Below are 22,977 nucleotides of genomic sequence, written 5' to 3' on the forward strand. Positions count from 1 at the left end.
CCACTTCATCAGAGCCAGGAGAACAGGAGCACAGTCTGTATGGGCCGGTAGGCCGACATGTGTACAATGAAAGGAGTGGCTAGTAGGAGGGGATGTCCTGTGATGGATAGTTGATTATTCCAAGTTCCATACTAGTCCATGTCCAGGTTTTCTAGGTGGGATATAAATCAGGACAGTATAAGCCGTACACTACAGACCTGAGACGTAAAATACATTTACAATGGAAATAGCATTAAAAAAGGTCAGAAGTATAGACCCTAAAATCATAAAAAAAAATGTAATAAATAATAATAAATTAGCTACTGGCTATTTAACTTCCTTTTTCTAGTCCCGTCATACGTGCTGGACCCCCTAGTCCTTTACAGTAACAGAAGCTGCTATCTTAGCCTATGTTTGATATGCAGTTGTCATGGTGCAGCACATGTGATCAGCTATGACACCAACCATTTCATGGCTTGAATCTGTGGTGGTGAGCACAATCAACTGTGGCAGTTATCATTCATGGCATGCCTTCAGTGATACTGTTTTGGGAAAGAGTTAAATTGGTGGGTTTAGTTCTGCTTTAATTCATTCATCTTCAGAGATCCTCAAAGACCACAGCAAAGCCTTTAAATTCAGGTTTCAGTTGGTTTCTAGCAGATTACAAACCTACAAGCTTACTGGTGTTTGTTTACATTACAGGGCTGCCAGGCTGCCAAGACTTTGTTTCCATGGAAGATAACAAGAAAGAAGCTGTGATTTACGTGCCTCTGTTGTAAAATTTGAAGTTGATTTTCTTCACATTGCCTATAGATACAGAGGCGAGGGCATGTTTTACGGTCCTTTTACTGCTTGCTCAGAATGTGTAAATAGTTTAAAGCCTAAGCTTAGCCTAAATTGCAAAAATAAAAATCAGCACATGGCTTACATTTAGTATGATGAGTCCCTTGTGCTGATACTTTTTGGTTTAGGAGAAATTGTTGTCTTTACTACATCCACCCCCACCCCCTCAACTCTGACCCCGCCACCATAATATTCTGGTTTGGTGGGGGTTAATACAACTTAGGGAATGTCAGAAGCTCCCATCAAAAAGCATGACTATGCCTGTCCTTTCCTGGCAGATTCTGGGAATATCCGATTGCCTCTTGGGGAATCAGGAAATAATTTTTCCCCCGCTGGAGAAAATTGGATCATGCTTTGCTGGGGTTTTTTGCCTTCCTCTGGATCAACTGTGAGTATAGGATTGTGTATATAAAATTGTAAAAAATAAATGTTTTACCTTTTTTTGGTTGAACTAGATGGTCTTTTTTCAGACACACTAATGCCCCGTACACACGGTCCGACATTGATCGGACATTCTGACAACAAAATCCTAGGTTTTTTCCAAAGGATGTTGGCTCAAACTTGTCTTGCATACACACGGTCACACGAAGTTGTCGGAACATCCGATCATTTTGAACGCGGTGATGTAAAACACATATGTCGGGACTATAAACGGGGGAATGGGCCAATAGCTTTCATCTCTTTATTTATTCTGAGCATGCGTGGCACTTTGTGCGTCGGATTTGTGTACACACGGATTTTGTTGTCGGAAAATTTTATAGCCTGCTCTCAAACTTTGTGTGTCGGAAAATCCGATGGAAAATGTGTAATGGAGCCTACACATGGTCAGAATTTCCAACAACAAGGTCCTATCACACATTTTCCGTCGGAAAATCTGACCGTGTGTACGGGGCATTACTATGTAACTATGTAAGATCTGCTATTCATAGGAAAGCATACTGCAACTTCTATGAATGACACAGGGTATCTAAACCAAAACATATCAGCACAAGGGACACATCATGCTAAATAAAGGTTATGTTCCTTCTGATGATTTTTATGCTTGTAATTTAGGCTAAATTTAGGCTTAAATGAGCATAATCTGGGCACAGGTTCAGGTTATCAAGTCTAGTTTTTGTAACCTTTACATTTAAGTGAGATATACCATCTCTTATAATTATTTAGCATTCTGTCTTTGAACTCTGTCCAAATTTTCTCTATCTTACATTGCAGTGCCCAAGGTTTTCAACTTTTTTCAAGTTGTCACTGCAACAGATGTTTCCATTGTAATGCCCCGTACACATGGTCGGATTTTCCGATGGAAAATGTCCGATCGGAGCGTGTTGTCAGAAATTCCGACCGTGTGTGGGCTCCATCGGACATTTTCCATCGGATTTTGCGACACACAAAGTTTGAGAGCAGGCTATAAAATTTTCCGCCAACAAAATCCGACCGTGTGTGGCCTGTTCTGACGCACAAAGTGCCATGCATGCTCAGAAGAAATTCCGAGACGGAACAGCTCTGGTAAACTTAGCGTTCGCAATGGATACAACACTTTCGTCACAGTGCAATGTTAAAAATGGTTTCATACAGCGCACTCTCTTCTTCTTTATAATGTGAGAAGAATGAAGTAGTTTTGCTGCTCATATTCACACAGACTTCTCACAAACTTCTTTCTTTATTATTTATCGGGATTCCCTCAATATATTTTGATTTGTCACATCTGACAAAAATATTTTTTTTTGTTTTTTTTTTAAAGGCATTTTTCTTTTTTAAGACATTTTTTTTTTTTTTAGGTTTTTATTTTTTCCAAGTCTGATCTTTGTTTTATTTTATTTTTAGTTTTACTCCAGAATATTTTTGTGTGTGTTTTATGTGTCAAGTTACCACAACACCATTGATATCTTATATTATTTAATCTCAAGGAGATTGTTTGGTGTTGGTGTCCCTTGTTAATTTCACATTGTACTTTAGAAATGTACCTGAATCCTCATAAACAAACTGTCCTTTTTGAAGGAAAACACACATAGGAGAGTATAATTGAAACCAAAAATCCTTTATTAAGGGCTCAGAACCAAACAAAGAGGGAGGCAACACTGGAGAAACAGCAGAAATTAGCGAAGCCTTGGACCCCAGGGCAGACATCAATTCTTTAACATCAAAATTGGTGTCCTGAGGAGTCCATATGTAAGGAAGTGCAGTCTGGTCCAGAAGTCCCAGAGATCCGGAAAGCAGCAGATGACATCTGTGTCCCCAGGCTGTGGTACCACAAGAGGCTGCATCTTTTGCCAGACCAGACTGGACCCAGGGTCATCACTTTCTGGTCTTCTTTCCACGATTCCTTCCCGGCTGTGGCTCTGCTGTTGGAGATGTGGCAGGAGGAGGAGTAGGACCTGGAGGAGGAGGAGGACTAGTAGGACCTGGAGGAGGAGGAGGAGAAGTAGAAGGACCTGGAGGAGGAGGACCATGTGTGAGGTCACAAATGTGGGTAGCAGATGTTATTTGGCCCCTCAACCCCTTATTGAGAGCTTCCAACATTAATGACTCACACATGAGTTATTGGCCCTTCTCCATCCGCTGCATTTTATAGGCAATTATGCCAGCAAAGTCCTTCTCCACAGTGTGGGGGGCTGTCAGGGCCTCTGTAGCCTTCCAAAAGAGACCTATGGCAGCCTCCTCTAGGGTACTCCTCTTCTTGCCACTTTCTCTTTGCGGGTGTAGGGGAGGGACCTGGATATCAGGCAGCCTGCTCGGCCCGGCCACCTCCTGGCTGAGACTTCCCTGTGTATGAAAAAGGGACATGGTTTTAGTTTCTGCATCATCAATCCCAAACATAAATTAGTACTCCAAACTAACATCTAGTTAACATCATTGACTGGACAACCTGAACTATTTAGAGGAATGCTATACCTGGCTCAAGCTGGGCTCCTCCACATGTTGCTGCCTGGAAGGCCCAGGTTGGGCGTCAGAAGCCTCAGCTGGGGGAGAAGGAAGCGTGGAAGGAAGACTGGAGAGTGATGACCTGGGTTCAGTCTGACCTGCCAGAAAATGCAGCCTGTCATAGTACCACATCCTGGGGACATAGATGTCATCTGCTGCTCCGGATCTCTGCGAATCCTGGACCTTCTTGTGCTCCCTTAGATAAGTGCTCCTCAGGCCAACAATTAGGATTTTCAAATAGGTGGTGTCTGCCGTGGGGATCCCCTGCTTCACAATTTCCAGCAATTGATCCAGTGCTGCCTTCCTCTTTGTTTGGTTCTTATAATGTGGGTGGTTTATTTGCCACAGACAAGGCAGCTCCCTGAACATGTCAATGAAGATTGCCATAAAGTTGGTATCGTTCAAGATATCCATTTTCACTGCAAGACACAACACAAGACAAACCCTAATGTCAGGTAAAACTCTCCTAATCTAGTTACAATATAAGCCTCAATCTAGAAGCAGTATAGGCCCAAGTTTGGCTCTTACCTTCGTTATCACGATCAGCGCCTCCGATACTCCTTCCTCTGCTCACAGATTGTACGTACTACGCACGCGTGTTACGCTTTATACACACTGCGCATGCGTGTAACTCCGCCCGCCCCTGACGTTCTTTCTAGCCTATTCCCCGCCCCTTTTCGTTCGGCGCAGTGGGTGAAGAGCACATGGCGGAGTCAGAGCAGGTGCGTGCTAATTATAGCAACGAGGAGGAGGAAAGCCCGGATCCGGAAACGTCCCGATCCAGAAGGAAACGATTTAAGGCCTCAAATATGTCCTTTGTGGAGATGTTGGGGATGGTCGACATCCTGAAGAAGGCCGACTATGATGGAAAGTATGGACCTTACCCCAACCCCAATATCAGAAAGGCCAAGATCATGGCGAAAGTGGTCAAAAGTCTGCACCGGAATTTCGGGGTACGACGATCGAAAGATCAGCTCAGGAAGCGGTGGTCGGACCTGAAATTAAGAGAGCCCGAGCAGTACAGAAAGATCCGGAGAGTGCTGCAAAAAAGTAAGTAGTTGTGCTGTGGTCCTATTCTTTTTGTCTTTATTACGTTCGTGCTGCTCCATGTGCTTTTCTTAAGTGTTGTACAGTTTAAAATGGCAACTTTCATGTTCATGGGCCCATTATTCGTTCGTATCAAACATTTTTCTTTTGGCCTATAAAACACCATCGTTTAGGCCATATGCATTTGCCCACATTTTTTAGGGCCTACTTGTATGAAAAATATTGGGTTGTGTAGATGGGTTTGTGACGAGAATGAAATGCAAACTAGATTCTGTGTAAGGAGAGGACACTCAGCAGCTGTTTTCACATCTGGACACTGGAGCACTAGTGTGGGACACCAGAACACCCTTTTTATTAGGGGGCCCACACAGGTGCTCCAGTGTATACTATAGGGGGGTCTCCATCTGTGAAGCTTGTACAAGACAGGTAAAGTCTTGAAGCTTGACAACGGACAATAAAAATGCTACATCTTGGAACTCTGTCAAAATAGACAATTGTACCACACTTCCAAGCAATGTGTCATCTTTATATTTCGGCCATCAAATATCTGTGTGCTAATTATACCATTTTTGTTTTACATAGGGAAGGAAAGACTCGGAGGACACCCCTCATCCGAGGAGACCACAGATCCCCCACCTCGGGAAGAAGGGGAAATACCCCCAACCCAAGAAGAGCAGGAGGAGGAAGAAGACGTGGTGGAAATTGGCACCACAACAGGTGAGTGTCTGCGACCACAGACTCAGGTAAGAGATGGATGCCGGCATATTTATAATACCTGTTTTTTTTTGTTTTTCTCTCTTTTTAGGTGATCGTGATGTTGTGGATCCAGGGCATTTCACCTCTGACAGTGCATGATTCCAAATGTGTTCTCCACCACTCTTCTGGCTCAGGCCAGCCGGTAATTAAAACCCTCTGTTACGGGGTGAGGGTCCTCATCAGGAATGGCCGCATAAGATGGTCCCCCAGCGCAAATGCTTCATCTGCAATGAAGACGAATGGGAGTCCTTCCACATTCTCTTCTGGAGGTGGCAAGTCCAAGCTGCCATTCTGGAGATGCCTGTAAAACTCCGCCTGGGCGATGACTCCACCATCGGACATCCGGCCATTCTTCCCCACGTCCACATACAGGAACTCGTAATTAGCCGACACCACCGCTAACATCACAATACTATTGAACCCCTTGTAATTATAATAGTACGACCCCGAGTTGGGTGGTGGGACAATGTGGACGTGTTTCCCATCAATTACCCCTCCACAGTTAGGAAAGTCCCACCGCTGGGCAAAGTGGGAGGCCACAGTCTGCCATTCCTGTGGCGTGGAAGGAAACTTTTGAGGAAAACAAAAATTAGTATTTTTGCACAAACATGGAAAGCAGATTAGACACAAACATTCTTGGCCAACATCCAGATAAAATTTATTAAGGGGAATTTTACAATACCAAAGTATAAGGTACACCTATCATATCCCCCCCCCCCCTCATGGGCCATTTCTAACATTATAGGGGGGGATCTTCGACAGGTAACCCTCTCCACTTCATCGAGAGATGAATGCCTAAATAATGGGTATTACTTGGAACAGCCCCTCCTTAGTTACACTATTGGCAGACCACTGGACAGGTAAGAAGTGTCATAATACAAAGATATAAATACACACTGTACACATTTGAGCACATTTGGACATTCTGTTATTACCTAGCAAGATAATAATAGGATACAAAAAATTTAAACAGTACCATTTAAAAGTATTCAGGCAGGCCCTTGCACTACATGCTTTGCGGAATTCATCCATACATCTGACCACAAAAGAGGTGGGTATAGTGTGTATGGGTTTGGCAAAGTCAGCAGATAGATGATTGAGGATAGATAGAGAATTGGGATCAGCTGACTTAGCAGTTGGGGGGAGGGAGGGTTAAAAATGATTTGGGGACACCACAAAAAAAAGCCTCTGGCACTCTGCCTGAATTTAATGCACAAATCAGATTTCAAAACATTTTAGGGGTGTTTGGGGTAAAGCACTACTATGGAGCTGATAAAATACATTGTTAAGTGACTACATGATGTGAATATAGGGCAGGAGACCATGCTGGGGAGGTAAGTGAAGGCAAATATGTATGAAGGAGAAAAAAAAAAATTCCAGCATGCATGAGGACAAAGGGGACATTCACAGCATATTACAATCATGGTAATTAGGGAATGAGGAAAGAAATACAATATATTATCAAACATTAAATACAATAAAATGTGATATTAAAGGATAAAAATCTTACCTTCATATACTCCTTCTGCAGGACCTGGATGATGGCAGAACAGGTCTCTGGGATAATGATACCCAGAGCCTGGGGGGAGATGCCTGTCGAGAACTTGAGGTCCTGCAGGCTTCTCCCTGTCGCCAAGTACCGCTGGGTAGCGACGAGCCTCTGCTCCGGAGTGATGGCTTGCCTCATGCAGGTATCCTGCCTGCTGATATAGGGGGTCAGTGAAGCCAACAAAAGGTGAAATACAGGGTTAATAGGGGGTCTGTGATCCGGAGAAAGTTCCTGAAATCATCAGGATTATTCTCACGGATCTCACGGAGCAAAGGCATATGAGAGAACTGGTCACGCTGAAGCAACCAATTCTTGGTCCATGAACTCCTTCCCACCCTGTTCATGGACTGGACTTGTGTCAAGGTCAGGAGCCCAACACCAAGCCCCCGCACAGCACGAACTCTACGAGGAGTATGTATACGCAACATGGCTAGAAAACGGTCGGCTGCTCAGAACGAAGTAACAGAACGCACTGAAGAACAGCAAGGCCTGTGAAGAGCGACCTGAAATCAGCAACGAACGAACAAGAACACTAATCCAAGTCACGTGGGTGGCACAGTGGTGCAGTGGGTAGCACTTCCGCCTAGCAGTAAGAAGGGTCGCTGGTTCGAATCCCAACCACGACACTACCTGCTTGGAGTTTGCATGTTCTCCCTGTGCCTGCGTGGGTTTCCTCCGGGTACTCCGGTTTCCTCCCACACTCTAAAGACATGCTGGTAGATTAATTGTATCCTGTCTAAATTGTCCCTAGTATGTATGAATGTGAGTTAGGGACCTTAGATTGTAAGCTCCTTGAGGGTAGGGACTGATGTGAATGTACAATGTATATGTAAAGCGCTGCGTAAATTGACGGCGCTATATAAGTACCTGAAATAAATAAATAAAATAAATAAATAAGTCACGCGTAGCTTGTTTGCATGCACTGAAGAGCAGATACAAACCCACAAGCACAAACTGAACCGCAGAAAACTATCTGAAAGCCACGAGTCTGAAAAAGCACGAATCGTCTCTCACCAAATTTTTACTAACACGAGATTAGCAAAAGGAGCCCAAAGGGTGCCGCTCTTAGTTCTGAAATGGCCTTTTCTAGTCTCGTTGTACGTGGTTGACATCACCGCGTTCTTGGCGATCGGAAATTCCGACAACTTTGTGCGACCATGTGTACGCAAAACAAGTTTTAGCCAACATCCGTCGGGAAAAATCCTAGGATTTTGTTGTCGGAATGTCCGATCAATGTCCGACCGTGTGTACGGGGCATAAGAGATCCTCTGTGACAAATAGAGAGGATGAATCTTTTTTGAATCCATTATAATTGCTGTCTGTGTTCCTACAGTGGAAATTCACACTACTGGTGACAATTGATGCCAGAACTTTATGCGAGGGAAAATCCAAAATTTGGAGTTGTACCTAGAGCACAAATACAGGGAAATTCTTCCAATGGAGGCACTTGTTTCAATGGCAACTGTCTGAAAAGGGGTTTTCTCATTTTGGAGTGATTTCCTCTTGCTCTGCCTATGTAACATAGTGAAATATCCTCTATAGGGCATGTACAGCAAATAAATCTGGTTTTAATCCTTCCCTACTCTATCTAAAACTAAAATAAAAGTGTGGGCTTTAGATTTACTTTAATTTCTCTTATTGCCTTTGTGTAATATTGTCTATAATATTGTATGTCCATATCCTAGTGAGCTTGATATTTCTACATAATTTTTTTGTCTTCAGCATAAATGGCAATATCACTTTGTATTTTTTCCAGCTACGCCATTTTGGCTCCACTGGTCCATTTTAAGAAAGACAAGACAGTTTAGACATTGTGATCAATTTGCAGTGACTAAGCATCTGTGGGCACATGACTGCAGACCACTTAGGACAATTGTGGGAGGCACCATTAGTATATACAGATTTTGTGCACATTCAACTTATTTTACTACAGGTGAACTCAATGCTCAGAAGTGTGTATGGAGGAAGAGTCTTTTCTTGAATATGCATGAGTAAACACTACAAATAAAGATCAAAGCACATGAACAGGATGCACTTTTTCCTCTGACAAGCAAAGCTATGAAATAATATTCTATGGGCATTCGATAAAGCGGAAAAAAAAAAAAGAATTCTGAACGTTGCTTACAATTGAATAGAAAGGTGGGCTGACCGCATAGTGATGGTTCAACAAGAGATAACATATAAATTGAGGGATTTACCTTCACAGGTAAGAATTTCTTGTAAACCCCCAATGTGAGTCCTCCATGGAATTTTTGTGTCAGAAGTTTGATAAAATCCGGGGGAATACTTTAGAAATCCATACTATTTTAACAAATACCCCTGTTAAACATGGTTACATTGAAAAAATGGGAACTTTACCTCCAGGAAACCACTGAGCTAGACAAATGACACTCTACAGCCCAGGAAGCTTCTAAATCTCTCATTAATACCTCTGTTATTGAAGCAAATTATAAAGCTACTTTGATGGTACATAGTACCGGCAAGGATGGCCAACTATCTCTCTTGTGTTTCCAGGGATGTGGACACAAAGGGACAATGTACCACATATTGTGGCAGTGCCCTAAGGTAAGGTGTTTCTGGATTAGGGTGTACAACTTTATCTACACCCTCACCCAAGTAAACCTGGGCAAATCCCAGAGACAGGCTCTGCTGGGCTGTAGGGTGGAGTCAGCTTCAATACCCCAGAGACGTCTCAATGCTTTTATATTCATATTAGCAAAAATTATTATTGCAAAATGTTGGAAACTGGCAGTCTTGCCATTCGAACAGCTCAAGCATAAACATTCTTGGATTATGATTAATGAGCACATGTCAGCGATCTTGAAAGATAAAATGCGGATGTTTGAGAAAGTTTGGGACCCATGGGTCAAGTACCTGACTAGAGATCCAAGATTCATACCCGATACAGGCAGTTTTAGAATGGTGGGACTCGGCGTGTGAGGTCATACCCTACTTTCAATCTTAACCTTTCCCCTCTCCTCTTTCTCTCTACTTTGTCTCTGCTATTTTATCTCCTGGGTCTTCTCGCCTACTACCTCTAAACCTAGAAAAGCTACTACTAACTGTAGTGAAGACCAGCTTCTGGGTGACGAGGGATGCAGTTTCCTTTTCCTAGAGGTATAGGTCCTCTTCTCTGAAAATATACAGTTATTAACAAGTGCATCTCCAAGCCATTATGGTTTATGAGCTGACCCTAAGCTTGGAAGCACAATTTGTAGTTGGTCTGATGTTTATTGCACAGTTAGCCTGAAATGCGCCTTGTTAATGCATCATTTAGAGTTTTGAACAAGTTATGGGGTTACCCTACATTGATGGTGCACTCGGCTGACTCTGAAGATTCCTATTTGGAAAAGTGTCTTTGGCCTCGTACACACGGTACGAAAATCAGAAGGGAAAAGTCTGAAGACGAGCTGTCTGCGGATTTTCGTATCATTAGTATGGTGCTTTCGACAGCCGATTTGACTTTTTCATCAGACAAAAGCTGGATGTGCAGGCTATAAAATTTTTGTCGGATGTGAACTCAACATCTGATTTTCGGATGGTCAGTATAGAAATCATTGCACAAAGGTCAAAAGTACAAACACACATGCTCGGAATCAAGGAACGAGCCGGAAGAGTTTGGTCTTGTAAACTACTGTTCGTAATCTAGATTAATATTCGTAGCTGATGAAATGTCGAAATGCAGTGCACATTCTCATCTTCTTTAATGGGATAATAATCAAGCTGCTCTGCTGGTGATACTGATGTAGTTATGCCAAACATATTTTAAAAGGCATTTGTTTTATACGATCTGAAAAACGCAAATCAGTGCTCACCAAAATTCTACTAACTTCTACTAACACGAATTTAGCATAAGGGGCCCAAAGGGTGGCGCTTGAGAAATGAACTTCCTCTTTATACTCTCATAGTACATCACTATGTTTGTGTTTGTCAAACGACAATTTGCGGATAGTTAGTATGCTAGACAAAATCCTGCACACGCGCTTTTGACAAAAATCAGACGCTCGGTCGTCCAACAGTCAAACTATGTGTACGAGGCCTTACTCTATGTTTTTTTTATGTTTAATAATGTTTAGACTTTTACCCATTCACTCTGTATTTTACATTGCAGAAGATACACATTCTTTGTTTTAAATTTGTATTCTTTTTTGTGAAATACTTCAAAAAAATAATTGTGAAAATGTGAAAAGTGACTTAAATCATATGCAATAGTAAATATTGTTTCAGACTGTTGCTTACATAATTACCATGCATTTTTTTTTATTCTTTATTTAAATAGACCAGGACAAAGGACTAGTAACACAGTGTCCAGAAATCTCACTGTATACAGAAGCGTTAGCATACATTCCAACAATCAGGTCAAGTATACCGTTTGCGTATAAAGTCCATCAAGTGATGTAGTTATGCTGCTCATCAGTAACAGCTGTATCTTGGCCCCCTCCCAGTCTTTTTATTTGGATTAAGTGAATTAAATGAACCATGGGAAGGAATAAGTAAACCGGTAGAAGAGTAAGAGCGGGAGGAAGACTAAAAATGTAAAAGCTAGGGAAAGAAAGAAAAAAAAAAAAGAGGGGGTGGGAGGGGAGCCTTTCTCCCCCCTACACCACCCCCAAGACCAGTGACAATGCAGCTTATAGGGTGTCTTTGTGTAACAGCCAGGGAGTCCAAATTTTGAAATGTTTCTCAGATTGGTCTTTGAGAAATTAGGTCAATTGCTCCATAAGTTGAATGCCTGACACTCTAGTGCAGCAATGTACTACGGTAGGTGGATCAGTTGTTTTCCATAGAGCTGCCTCATTCAGAAGATGTCTCAGGAGTGAGTTTTTGTAGTGTTTATATGATATTTGCGTATTATGTAAAAGATAGGTGGTGGGTGAGTCTGTACGGACCATCCGGTTAGATTTTTGATGGAGGATTGAATTTATGACCAAAAAGTGGTAAGCACTAGGCATTCCCAGAAAATGTGTAACAATCAAAGTTGAGGCATTTTGTGCCACATAGTGAGTATTTTATATCCATTTTCTTGGTATGTATTTGCCAATGAGGCTTTGCGAGCAGATAGTAGAATTCTATCTTTTTGGGCAGAAGAGAATGTGTATACAAAGTTCTTATTGCCATTTAGTTAAGAAGCTCAGTTCTCATTTAACACAATTACCATGCATTTTTAATGACCTAAATTCCTTAGTCTATAGTTCCCTTTTAAAGCAGGTCAACATATGTGTGTTTTACACAGCAGGGGTCATCTACTTAAAGTAGAGCTATAGGCAAAACATTTATTTTTTCATTTTGGATTGAGCAAGGGAAGGTTATAACCACTGTCAGATTTTTGTTTCGCCATCTGTGTGCTATTGCAGAGATTTCCCTTCATTTTCTGTCTGAAAGCCAAACAGGAAGTGAGAGGAAATCCCTGCAAATTAAGGGAATTCCTCGGGGACCCCCAGGTCACCAGAACTAGTGTCCCCATTGGAAGATTTTCGTTCTATTATGTTTCTGGGGACAACCCAAAATTTGGGATTTTCTTTTACTTTCACTTTCAATATTAATGGTAAACAGGACAAATAGAGAGGGAGATTTTTCTTAACAGGGGCACAGACAGCAATAAAAACTGACAGGTGTTCTAATTTGGGATTCACCCGGACAGACCGGGTTTTGAATCATGTGTCCGGGTTTCAATCCACCTGAAAACTGGACACATTATTCAGACAGGACTGTGGCTCGTTACAATCTTATAATATATACTAAAGAAAAAAATGTTACTGTGCTCAGCTAAAGTGTACAGGTTTGGCTTGAAGAAAAAGTGGCAACCCTAGTTCTAATCCCTCACCACGCTATCCAAAACTAAAAAAAAAAAAGTTTTGCCTTTAGTTATACATTAACAAGTCATTTTACATTTTAGAGATGTGCTTTGACCCTTTCTTCTCTATAGTAAAGTTTTGTTCTAAATGTAGTAGAAATTGCTAACAAATGTCTGATAAATTATCCCACGCGTTATAACAGAATTGACAAGGCATCTTACATGTCTCCTTTATCTTATTATGTGCTTGACATATTATTTCAGTTTAACATATGTGGGGTCAATTTATGCTGAGTAGTTATTAGAAGCCATGATAACAAAAGCCATTACACTGCAGTTCCGTTTTGACAGTAAAAATTTCTGCAACATTATCACAAATCCTCCTGCATTAGTGCAATGATCCTTACAATAGTTTCATATTAGAATGAAAGGGCCGCTCTAGCATACTTGATAAAAGTTCTTCCTAGCCTGTCTTTATATTTGCATGTTTTTTTTTTTGTTCACTTATATCACAGATTTGTAATAAATTGAACAAAATGAACAAATAAATGTACATAAACACACAATCTGGGGTAATCAATCAACAGACAAAACAGCTATGGCAATGTCACAAGGTAGTGACCCACAGCAATCAGTCACAACTCTTCTCTTAACTGATCTGAATATTTTAAACAAATCACTAGATTGCTTCTCTGGGTTTTTGTTAATGCATTTTTTCTACATTTGTGACAGCCTAACTTTCAGTTTAAATCACCTTAATACGTTTCAGGTGCATGGACTTTAGCTCTCTTTAGAAGAAGTTGACTCTTGCGGCCAAGAGACACACAGAAGATGTGCAAAGTCTTACCAAAGGTTTTCCTTCAACCTCTGTCCAGCAGATCCGCCTGGTCAGCGGGGGATCTTTCCGCTGATCCCCGCTAAGCAGGCGGGTGACAGGTCCGTGTCTGCTCTGCTATGCATTTTGTTTCCAGGTACCCAACCACCACTAGCTGGTGCCCATTCGGCTGCTGGAGTAGTTACTGCTGAGCAACATTTGCATGTAGATAGCTGTATGTATGCTGGTACAGATTTATGTATCTATGTAAGCAGGAAATCTGCTTAGAAAATACTATAAGAGTACAGTGTTTTTTTTTTTTTTGTTAAATGATTCAGATTTGAAAAATTAACTTTATTGGTTCCTACCAACAGTTCTTTTCTTGTTACAGTGTAAATAAATCTGTCCCACTGTTCTTAGGCAAATAGAAAGCCTTTTAGGACTAAATGATCTTTTTGGCCGCTTTTACACATACGGATCATTTCATCGGTTCAGTCACTTTTTTGAAAGAAAAAATGTATGAAGTTTACATCAGTTTGTCATCAGCTTTTACATCAGTTTTTTCCATCTGCCTGCTAGAGTTCTTAACAACTTGAGTCCCGGAGCCATTCTTTCATGCAAAAACTGACCTTTTGTCCATTTGCATCCATTTTTCGTCCAATCCGTTTTTTAAATGGAAGAATAATAGGGCTTTGATCCCTTCCAAAAAAATCGGGTGTTGACAGAAGTGAATGTAAATGGATGATCATCCGTTTTTCCATTGAGATGCATTGATGTCCGTTTTTCATCCGTCAACGGAGGGATAAAAAACGAACAAACGGTCCACATTGTGTGAAAGGGGCCTTAGGGATGTCACATGCAACTTTCGAGTTGCATTCAACTCCGAGAATATAATGTCAGCAAGAAGTGATACTTTAGTTCCAGAACGATCTTCTGTCTTGTTTCAGGATATGTTTGCACACATTTACTAGAGGCAATACACATTCCTGCATTCATTATATGAACCCTATAAGTAGACACGGTTATTCTAGTAATACCTTCAAGATGATCCTATCTTACCTGCAAGTAGTCTCGTATTGTTGCTTCTCTCCTCAGCCTGCTTTCATAATTGACCAATAACTTGTCTTTCTCATCCAAATAGCTTTCTTGAAAAGTCTTATATTCGGAAGCTAGTGTGGTATTTTCTGTTAGTGCTGCCTCCAGTGCTGCCTGCATTAGAGAGTTAAAAAAGAATAACTTAAACATATTTGATTTCTATGAAATAATAAATGGACTATAACAATGAATTATGCATTTGCCCCTGCAGCCCCCCAAAAAGTTCCTGGCCACCACTAGAAGGTGCTGTTTAGAGGCAGGAGAGCTGCTCTGTATTGGATTACATGAGCAGCCTGTCTCCTGGATGCAGTATGTGAATACAACTCTGGACACTGTCCCCCAGCATATTGACAGATTTCCAAAGGTTGCAAGGACAACTACAAATATATAATTCATACTGCACATTTTAGGTATACTTATAAAACTGGAAATATGTACAAAATCTGAAAATACATTATGGCATGCTATTTAATTTAATACCAATTCACTATTCAGTGCAGCAGAGCATGCCGCCAAACAGGAACCCTGCGCTCTAATGCCCCGTACACACTGTCGGACATTGATCGGACATTCCGACAACAAAATCCTAGGATTTTTTCCGACGGATGTTGGCTCAAACTTGTCTTGCATACACACGGTCACACAAAGTTGTCGGAAAATCCGATCGTTCTGAACGCGGTGACGTAAAACACATACGTCGGGACTATAAACGGGGCAGCAGCCAATAGCTTTCATCTCTTTATTTATTCTGAGCATGCGTGGCACTTTGTGCGTCGGATTTGTGTACACACGATCGGAAATTCTGACAACGAATTTTGTTGTCGGAAAATTTTATAGCCTGCTCTCAAACTTTGTGTGTCGGAAAATCCGATGGAAAAAGACCGATGGAGCCCACACACGGTCGGAATTTCTGACAACACGCTCCGATCGCACATTTTCCGTCAGAAAATCCGACCGTGTGTACGGGGCATAACTGAGCCTCAGCAAGACATAAGAGTTATGAATGGGTATTCTCTCATCAGTTCCCCCTTTGGCCATAACAGTTGATCCCATTGGCAGGTGACTAGAGGTCACCCCAGGAGCAGAGAGCACACCAAATTTGCATCTTGGGAGGTTCACTGCCATGCTCCAAACAACAAAGTAAATGGCAAGTGGTCCTCTACCTTACTAAAGGCAAATAGGTTGTTCAATCACCAAGGTAATGAGGTGAAGCTCTGCTGACTTTCATCATCCAATTATATGCAAACACATTTTTAACACTTTCTTTGCTTGTGATTGGGTATTATCTGCAAAGCGAATTTTCACTACATTCACCAAGCTAAGGGAACATTCACTTTGCAAACTGAACCTACTTCTGCAGACAATCAACCTTAATGAAAAAGATGCAATTTGATGAATTTGCCAGAGTCTCCCAATTTATAAATCACTTTAATCATCAGTATTCACAGTTTAAAATGTGAGTCCCTTTGGTGGTGATGGATTACTGCACTTTAACTGCTTGTGTTAACATCATCATAGGACTAAGCACTGTCTTAATAAATGCATCCATTCAGCAGAGTAATTACAATCTGTATATAAATGTGAAAATGTGTGACTATAATTACAATCTGTGAGACAACTGGAAACAATCATTAAAAGTGAAAAACTGGAAAAGTGAAAAACTGGAAAAGTGAAAAACTGGAGAAAAAAGTGACGGCATCTGTTAATTCTTAATGTACAACTGAAAGCTGTTGCATAATCGTCTATACTAGTACCAAGTCCAGTTACTATGTGATGCACAAGCCTCTTTTACCTTCCCTAAGTAAGATAAATCCTACTTCATTTGTGTCTCATGTTCCCCCTACCAGACACTGTAGCTCACGGTGAGAGGGTTTACGCAACAAAGCTATCAATCCAGAAAGCAGTGGGCATGACTAGACCTGGTCAAATGCTGACTAACAAGCTACATGCTTATGAATCAGCAGTAACAATGGTCATAGCCATGTACCTGCTACATGTATTTATCCCACTGTAGTGCAATTAGGCACAGACTACATCAGAGTGGCAACTCTGCTTTGAATACAGGAACAATCCAGCATCAATGCCACTTGGAAGTTGTAATAAAGTGAATTTCTCTGCAACATCAACATGTACTTGTGGGACTTTGCAGGGGGACCAAGAGAAAACCGTAAGCACAAATGTACCTATAATAAAAGTGCTGCAGTGCAAATTTTTCATGGGAGGCCATAGTTCTACTTTAGATCAACTTTTGACTTCATTCCACTTCACCTAGAAATGCTGAGCTGAGTTGAGGATCTTTACACAATAAATTGAAGTGAATTGAATAGTCACTTCAATTATCCAATCATGTGCAGATGAAATAAGTAAACATGGATTTACTTTTCACATGATTGGATAAATGAAGTGAATATTCACACAATTTAGGCTACATAAATAAACCAGCCTCAATACTTATTTTGTAGTCGCTTAGACATTTTTCATTTTATACAAATCAGTTCTGCATATTGCCAAGGATAGAAGATAATCACCTAACTTATAGCCATTGCACCTACAGTGGGGACAAAAAGTATTCAGACCCCCTTACATTTTTTACTCTTTGTTATATTGCAGCCATTTGCTAAAATCATTTAAGTTCATTTTTTTCCTCATTAATATACACACAACACCCATATTGACAGAAAAACACAGAATTGTTGACATTTTTGCAGATTTATTAAAAAAGAAAAACTGAAATATCATACGGTCCTAAGTATTCAGACCCTTTGCTCAGTATTTAGTAGAAGCACCCTTTTGATCTAATACAGCCATGAGTCTTTTTGGGAAAGATGCAATGAGTTTTTCACACCTGGATTTGGGGATCCTCTGCCATTCCTCCTTGCAGATCCTCTCCAGTTCTGTCAGGTTGGATGGTAAACGTTGGTGGACAGCCATTTTTAGGTCTCTCCAGAGATGCTCAATTGGGTTTAAGTCAGGGCTCTGACTGGGCCATTCAAGAACAGTCACAGAGTTGTTGTGAAGCCACTCCTTCGTTATTTTAGCTGTGTGCTTAGGGTCATTGTCTTGTTGGAAGGTAAACCTTCAGCCCAGTCTGAGGTCCTGAGCACTCTGGAGAAGGTTTTCATCCAGGATATCCCTGTACTTGGCTGCATTCATCTTTCCCTCGATTGCAACCAGTCGTCCTGTCCCTGCAGCTGAAAAACAGCCCCACAGCATGATGCTACCACCACCATGCTTCACTGTTGGGACTGTATTGGACAGGTGATGAGCAGTGCCTGGTTTTCTCCACACATATCACTTAGAATTAAGGCCAAAAATCTTGGTCTCATCAGACCAGAGAATCTTATTTCTCACCATCTTGGAGTCCTTCGGGTGTTCTTTTTAGCAAACTCCATGCGGGCTTTCATGTGTCTTGCACTGAGGAGAGGCCTCCGTCGGGCCACTCTGCCATAAAACCCTACTGGTAGAAGGCTGCAGTGATGGTTGACTTTCTACAACTTTCTCCCATCTCCCGACTGCATCTCTGGAGCTCAGCCACGGTGATCTTTGGGTTCTTCTTTACCTCTCTCACCAAGGCTCTTCTCCCCCGATAGCTCAGTTTGGCTGGACGGCCAGCTCTAGGAAGGGTTCTGGTCATCCCAAACGTCTTCCATTTAAGGATTATGGAGGCCACTGTGCTCTTAGGAACCTTAAGTGCAGCAGAATTTTTTTGTAACCTTGGCCAGGTCTGTACCTTGCCACAATTCTGTCTCTGAGCTCTTCAGGCAGTTCCTTTGACCTCATGATTCTCATTTGCTCTGACATGCACTGTGAGCTGTAAAGTCTTATATAGACAGGTGTGTGGCTTTCCTAATCAAGTCCAATCACTATAATCAAACACAGCTGGACTCAAATGAAGGTGTAGAACCATCTCAAGGATGATCAGAAGAAATGGACAGCACCTGAGTTAAATATATGAGTTTCACAGCAAAGGGTCTGAATACTTAGGACCATGTGATATTTCAGTTTTTCTTTTTTTAATAAATCTGCAAAAATTTCAACAATTCTGTGTTTTTCTGTCAATATGGGGTGCTGTGTGTACATTAATGAGGAAAAAAAATTAACTTAAATGAGTTTAGCAAATAGCTGCAATACAACAAAGAGTGAAAAATGTAAGGGGGTCTGAATACTTTCTGTCCCCACTGTATATTTATTGCAATATATAATGACCTTATACGAATAAAATGTACAAAAATCTCCTTTTCATTCCTTCAGTTACACTTAATACTGCACATAATTCATTAGTAAGCTAAACCGATCCACTTGGTTACTCAAGTTATTTTACCAATCACAGAGCTTAGCTACAGCAAACAAAAGCCTTTTAAGTAAAATCTCACTACCTCATAGCCTCCCAACATTAAGACTGATAACCAATCAGTGGAATTTATCTCCTTATTTCAGTCCGCTCTATTAGGGAGATGAAAAATTAGATTGTACATGAAAAGTTAAAAGGTATAGTAAATTTCCTTAATTCTAACACTTTTTTTTGCACATTACACTTTTTGAGGCTTTTCTATATCCCATAGAAAAGGCAATGTACACTATATGAATTACTTACTTTGTAAAAGCAAACATATTTTTACTACTACTAATAACGATATGAAGGACAAGCCCATTCTTGTCTGAGAATGCTTTACATAGGCAGCTATTTTCAACTTGGGTTCCTCCAGAGGTCGCTAAAGGTAGTGAGCAGTGGCAAACTGACCTACTGCCTGTTGGTGCCTGCAGATATGAGGCCAACTTCACCTGGCAGAGTAAGTGGTGTGGGGCCAATAGAGTTTTTCCCCTCTTCCCTAGGTAACCACTCATACAAGTGATCTTTTTAGCTATCTATAAAGGTGACATTTTCCCAATTACCACCAATGTGAGAGGCATTCTTCCTCTCCCTGACCACCAGTGTAAGGGAGCCATCTCCTACTGGCCATCAATGTAAGGGAACAGTACTACGGTATGACCACCAAAGGTCCTTCTTCCTCTGAACACCAATGTAAATGGGCCTCTCTCCTACTGATCATCAAGATAGGGTGGTTCCTTCTCAACTGACCACCAATGTAAGGGAACACTAAAATGTTCACTGTCTGCTTCTTTTTCTGGCTTTTGTTTCTTTCAGAAAAGGAAGGATGAAACAAATGACCTGCCTTTGTGTTAAAGTGATATTATAGGCATAATTGCATAAAGGTAAAAAAACCTTAAGGCTTTAGAAACACTTTAATGCTGAGAATGCATTAAGGTAAATAATGTCCAGCCTTTAGAGCCACTTTAACCACTTCCATACCGCTGAACGTCATATGACGTCCTGGGTTTTCAGTGGGGATATCTGAATTATGCTTGTAGCTGCAGGCATCATTCAGATATCATTTTTTTTCAGCTGATGATTCCCTACACAATAAGAACAATTATAGCGGCTGTTCAGCCGTTTGATTGTTCTTACAGGTGGCAGGAGGGGACGCCTCTCGCCGCCCTCCAGTGCTTCTCCAGGCTTCTCCCGATGCAATCGGTGGCTTTGGAAGAAAGTTATAGAAAAATCCGAGGGACAGATGGTCCCCGGCAATCTCTATGACTTTCGGAGGCCCAGACGCGACGTTATGATGCCACGTCCAGGCCGGCGGAAGTAAACAATGCCAGGGACTCAGCAGGAGAGTCTGAGATTGTTCATTTTTTTTTTATCTCAGGCTTTCCAGCCTAGAGAGATGTGGGGTCTTATAGACAACACATCCATAAAGAGGACCTGTCACACACTATTCTTATTACAAGAAATGTTTATATTCCTTGTAATAGGAATAAAAGTGATCAAAAAATATTTTTTTTAAAGGGAAAGTGTAAAAATAAAAAAAATAAAATAAAATAAACAATCAAAAAAATAAAATAAATTAAAGTGCCCATCCCCGCATGCTCGCACGCAGAAGCAAACACATACGTAGGTCGCGCCCGCATTAGTAAACGATGTTCAAACCATACATGTGAGGTATCACCGTGAAAGTTAGAGCGAGAGCAATAATTCTAGCTCAAGACCTCCTCTGTAACCCTAAACATGTAACCTGTAAACGTTTTTAAAGCTTCGCCTATGGAGATTTTTAAGTACTGAAGTTTGGCATCATACCACGAGTGTGCGCAATTTTAAAGCATGACATGTGAGGTATCTATTTGCCAACTTCTCATGTGGTCAATGGTGGTTCCAACTCAACTGTTTATTTAGTTCTAGTATATTAAACGGGTTACTCAACCTGCATAGTGCATTGAACATTTTTTGATTCAATATTGTATGTATAGTATGTGATGTTATTATATTGTACATTATGTTCTGATTTTCTTTATTTTTCTAACATAGATGTGAAATGTTTGTCTTGTCTGTCTCTGTGATCCAGTGTCCTAACTGCATGTAGAGAACTGTGGGTGAATGTGCAGCCGGGTAGCTCCGGCTATATTCCACGCATCCTTGATGCGGGTTAGGCTGCGGCATTGCGGGACTAGTTTGAGGTGGCCTCTTTCCAGTACACCCCTTCTACCTAGTGACTTATTGTCATTTAGCTCCCGGAGCCATTGTTCCTAGGGGCTGTCATGCGCTTTGCGGCTCATTGTGTGCTTGGTGTGGAGGTTCCACTAGAGGGAGCTCTCACTCTTTCTGTCCCATATCGGGACGCTCGCTCTCCTGCTTTAGCTCTGTGGCGGCCGGCTTGTTTCCATATCCGTGCTGGCCGCGCATACGCGTTAGGTGGTAATGCGCGCACACCCCCTTACAGCCAGGACAGGTGATGCAAAAGCTCATTGCTCTGCTCCCCTGATTTGGTGATATATTGGATGTGGGTTTATGTTATCTGACAGATCGCTTAAGTGTCACTTTTTATTGATGGACTATCATCAGTGTATCGTACTCTCTTATGGAAAGATTTAAATGTTATTGAAAAGCGCTATACTTAAAACAGCCTCCTGATTTACCATCTATTTATTTAATTATATTAAATGGAATAACATTTACCATATCCACCATTTCCACATGGGACTATAATCAGTTTCACTTTCTTTTCCCCCTTCCTGCCCCCCCCTCTCCTTTCTTTTCCAAGATAAATTACCATTATCAGCCTGTGCCTCTCATTCCCTGTCCAATCACAAATCAGGTGACCAACCTGGATATGCTGTCTATGTAAATCTTAAGAATGGATAGACAGAAATGCAAGTCCGCTCCAATAGATGTATTACAATGGTGAAATTAGCTTTAAAAAAACTTAAAAAAAATTATTTAGGTAGGCAAATTAGTTTTTCTATTGGCACATTAACCTATACAGATTCCCACTGCTAAACGTGGTCTGGGCATTCTCTTGTGACTTCTGGTCATAAAAGGGTTAAGGCGCCCTAAAAAATGTACATCAAAGCATGTTAAAAGCACACTTGATTTCATGCAGTAAAATATGTCCAAAATTCATATAGCTGCAAGCGAATGGTGTTAAAAAGCCATGTTTTTTTTCCCTATTTTGCAGCAGATAATATGCAGTAAAGTTCTCCTTTAAATAAGGATGCTTATAACTGAGCATCACTCAGGGTCCCAATGTGCCAATCTGTGCATGCATGTTATAGTAAGGGTAGCGATTTAGTAACACTAAAATGCAGGTTTGTGTAAGAAAAGTTTTTATTTCTTAAATTCCCTCGCTGGATGAGTACAGTGACCACTGCTCTTCACTTCACCCCCCAAGTAAATCACCCCCTAAGTGTGGTTAAGCATGATCGATAACCATGGTAGGGAGACTAATAAGTAAATAAACTTTCTTCATTAAAGTTTCACTTCTTCTGCTCAACATGCTGAGAAAAACAAGCAGAACAAGGTTGTAGCTGCATGAAATATAGACTGATCATCAGCCACTGGCCTGTCCCCTGCACTCACCTTCAAGCTGTCAATAGAGGAGCTTGAGAATATATGAAGCCGGCGCAATCATATTTTTGTAAAAGTGTAGGAGGAAAGAAAAATGAAGATGGAACTCTTGAGAATACAGGGGATAAATTAAATAAAAATGTTCATTTTGTGCCCCTTTTAATCTTACTGATGTATTCAAACTATTGGACCTGTACTGTAACTGAATATCTCAACTGTACCTGAAGAAATAATGGAGCGTGTCTCAGCAGTAAAACAGAACGGCACTAAACTGATGAGTT

At 41.2% G+C, this 22,977-nt stretch overlaps 1 protein-coding gene across 8 annotated transcripts in view; it reads right to left on the reverse strand.

Annotated features, from left to right (window-relative positions):
• Positions 1 to 22,977, reverse strand: part of CCDC178 (coiled-coil domain containing 178) — a 476,741-nt gene that overhangs the window by 158,185 nt on the left and 295,579 nt on the right. For all 8 annotated transcript variants that reach the window (XM_073631538.1, XM_073631535.1, XM_073631531.1 and 5 more), the window contains exon 18: positions 14,761 to 14,910. In XM_073631538.1, the coding sequence (XP_073487639.1) occupies positions 14,761 to 14,910 (150 nt within the window). The remainder of the gene's footprint in view (positions 1 to 14,760; positions 14,911 to 22,977) is intronic.

The sequence above is a fragment of the Aquarana catesbeiana genome, linkage group LG05 (assembly GCF_042186555.1).
Source record: "Aquarana catesbeiana isolate 2022-GZ linkage group LG05, ASM4218655v1, whole genome shotgun sequence".
Classification (NCBI taxonomy): Eukaryota; Metazoa; Chordata; class Amphibia; order Anura; family Ranidae; genus Aquarana; species Aquarana catesbeiana.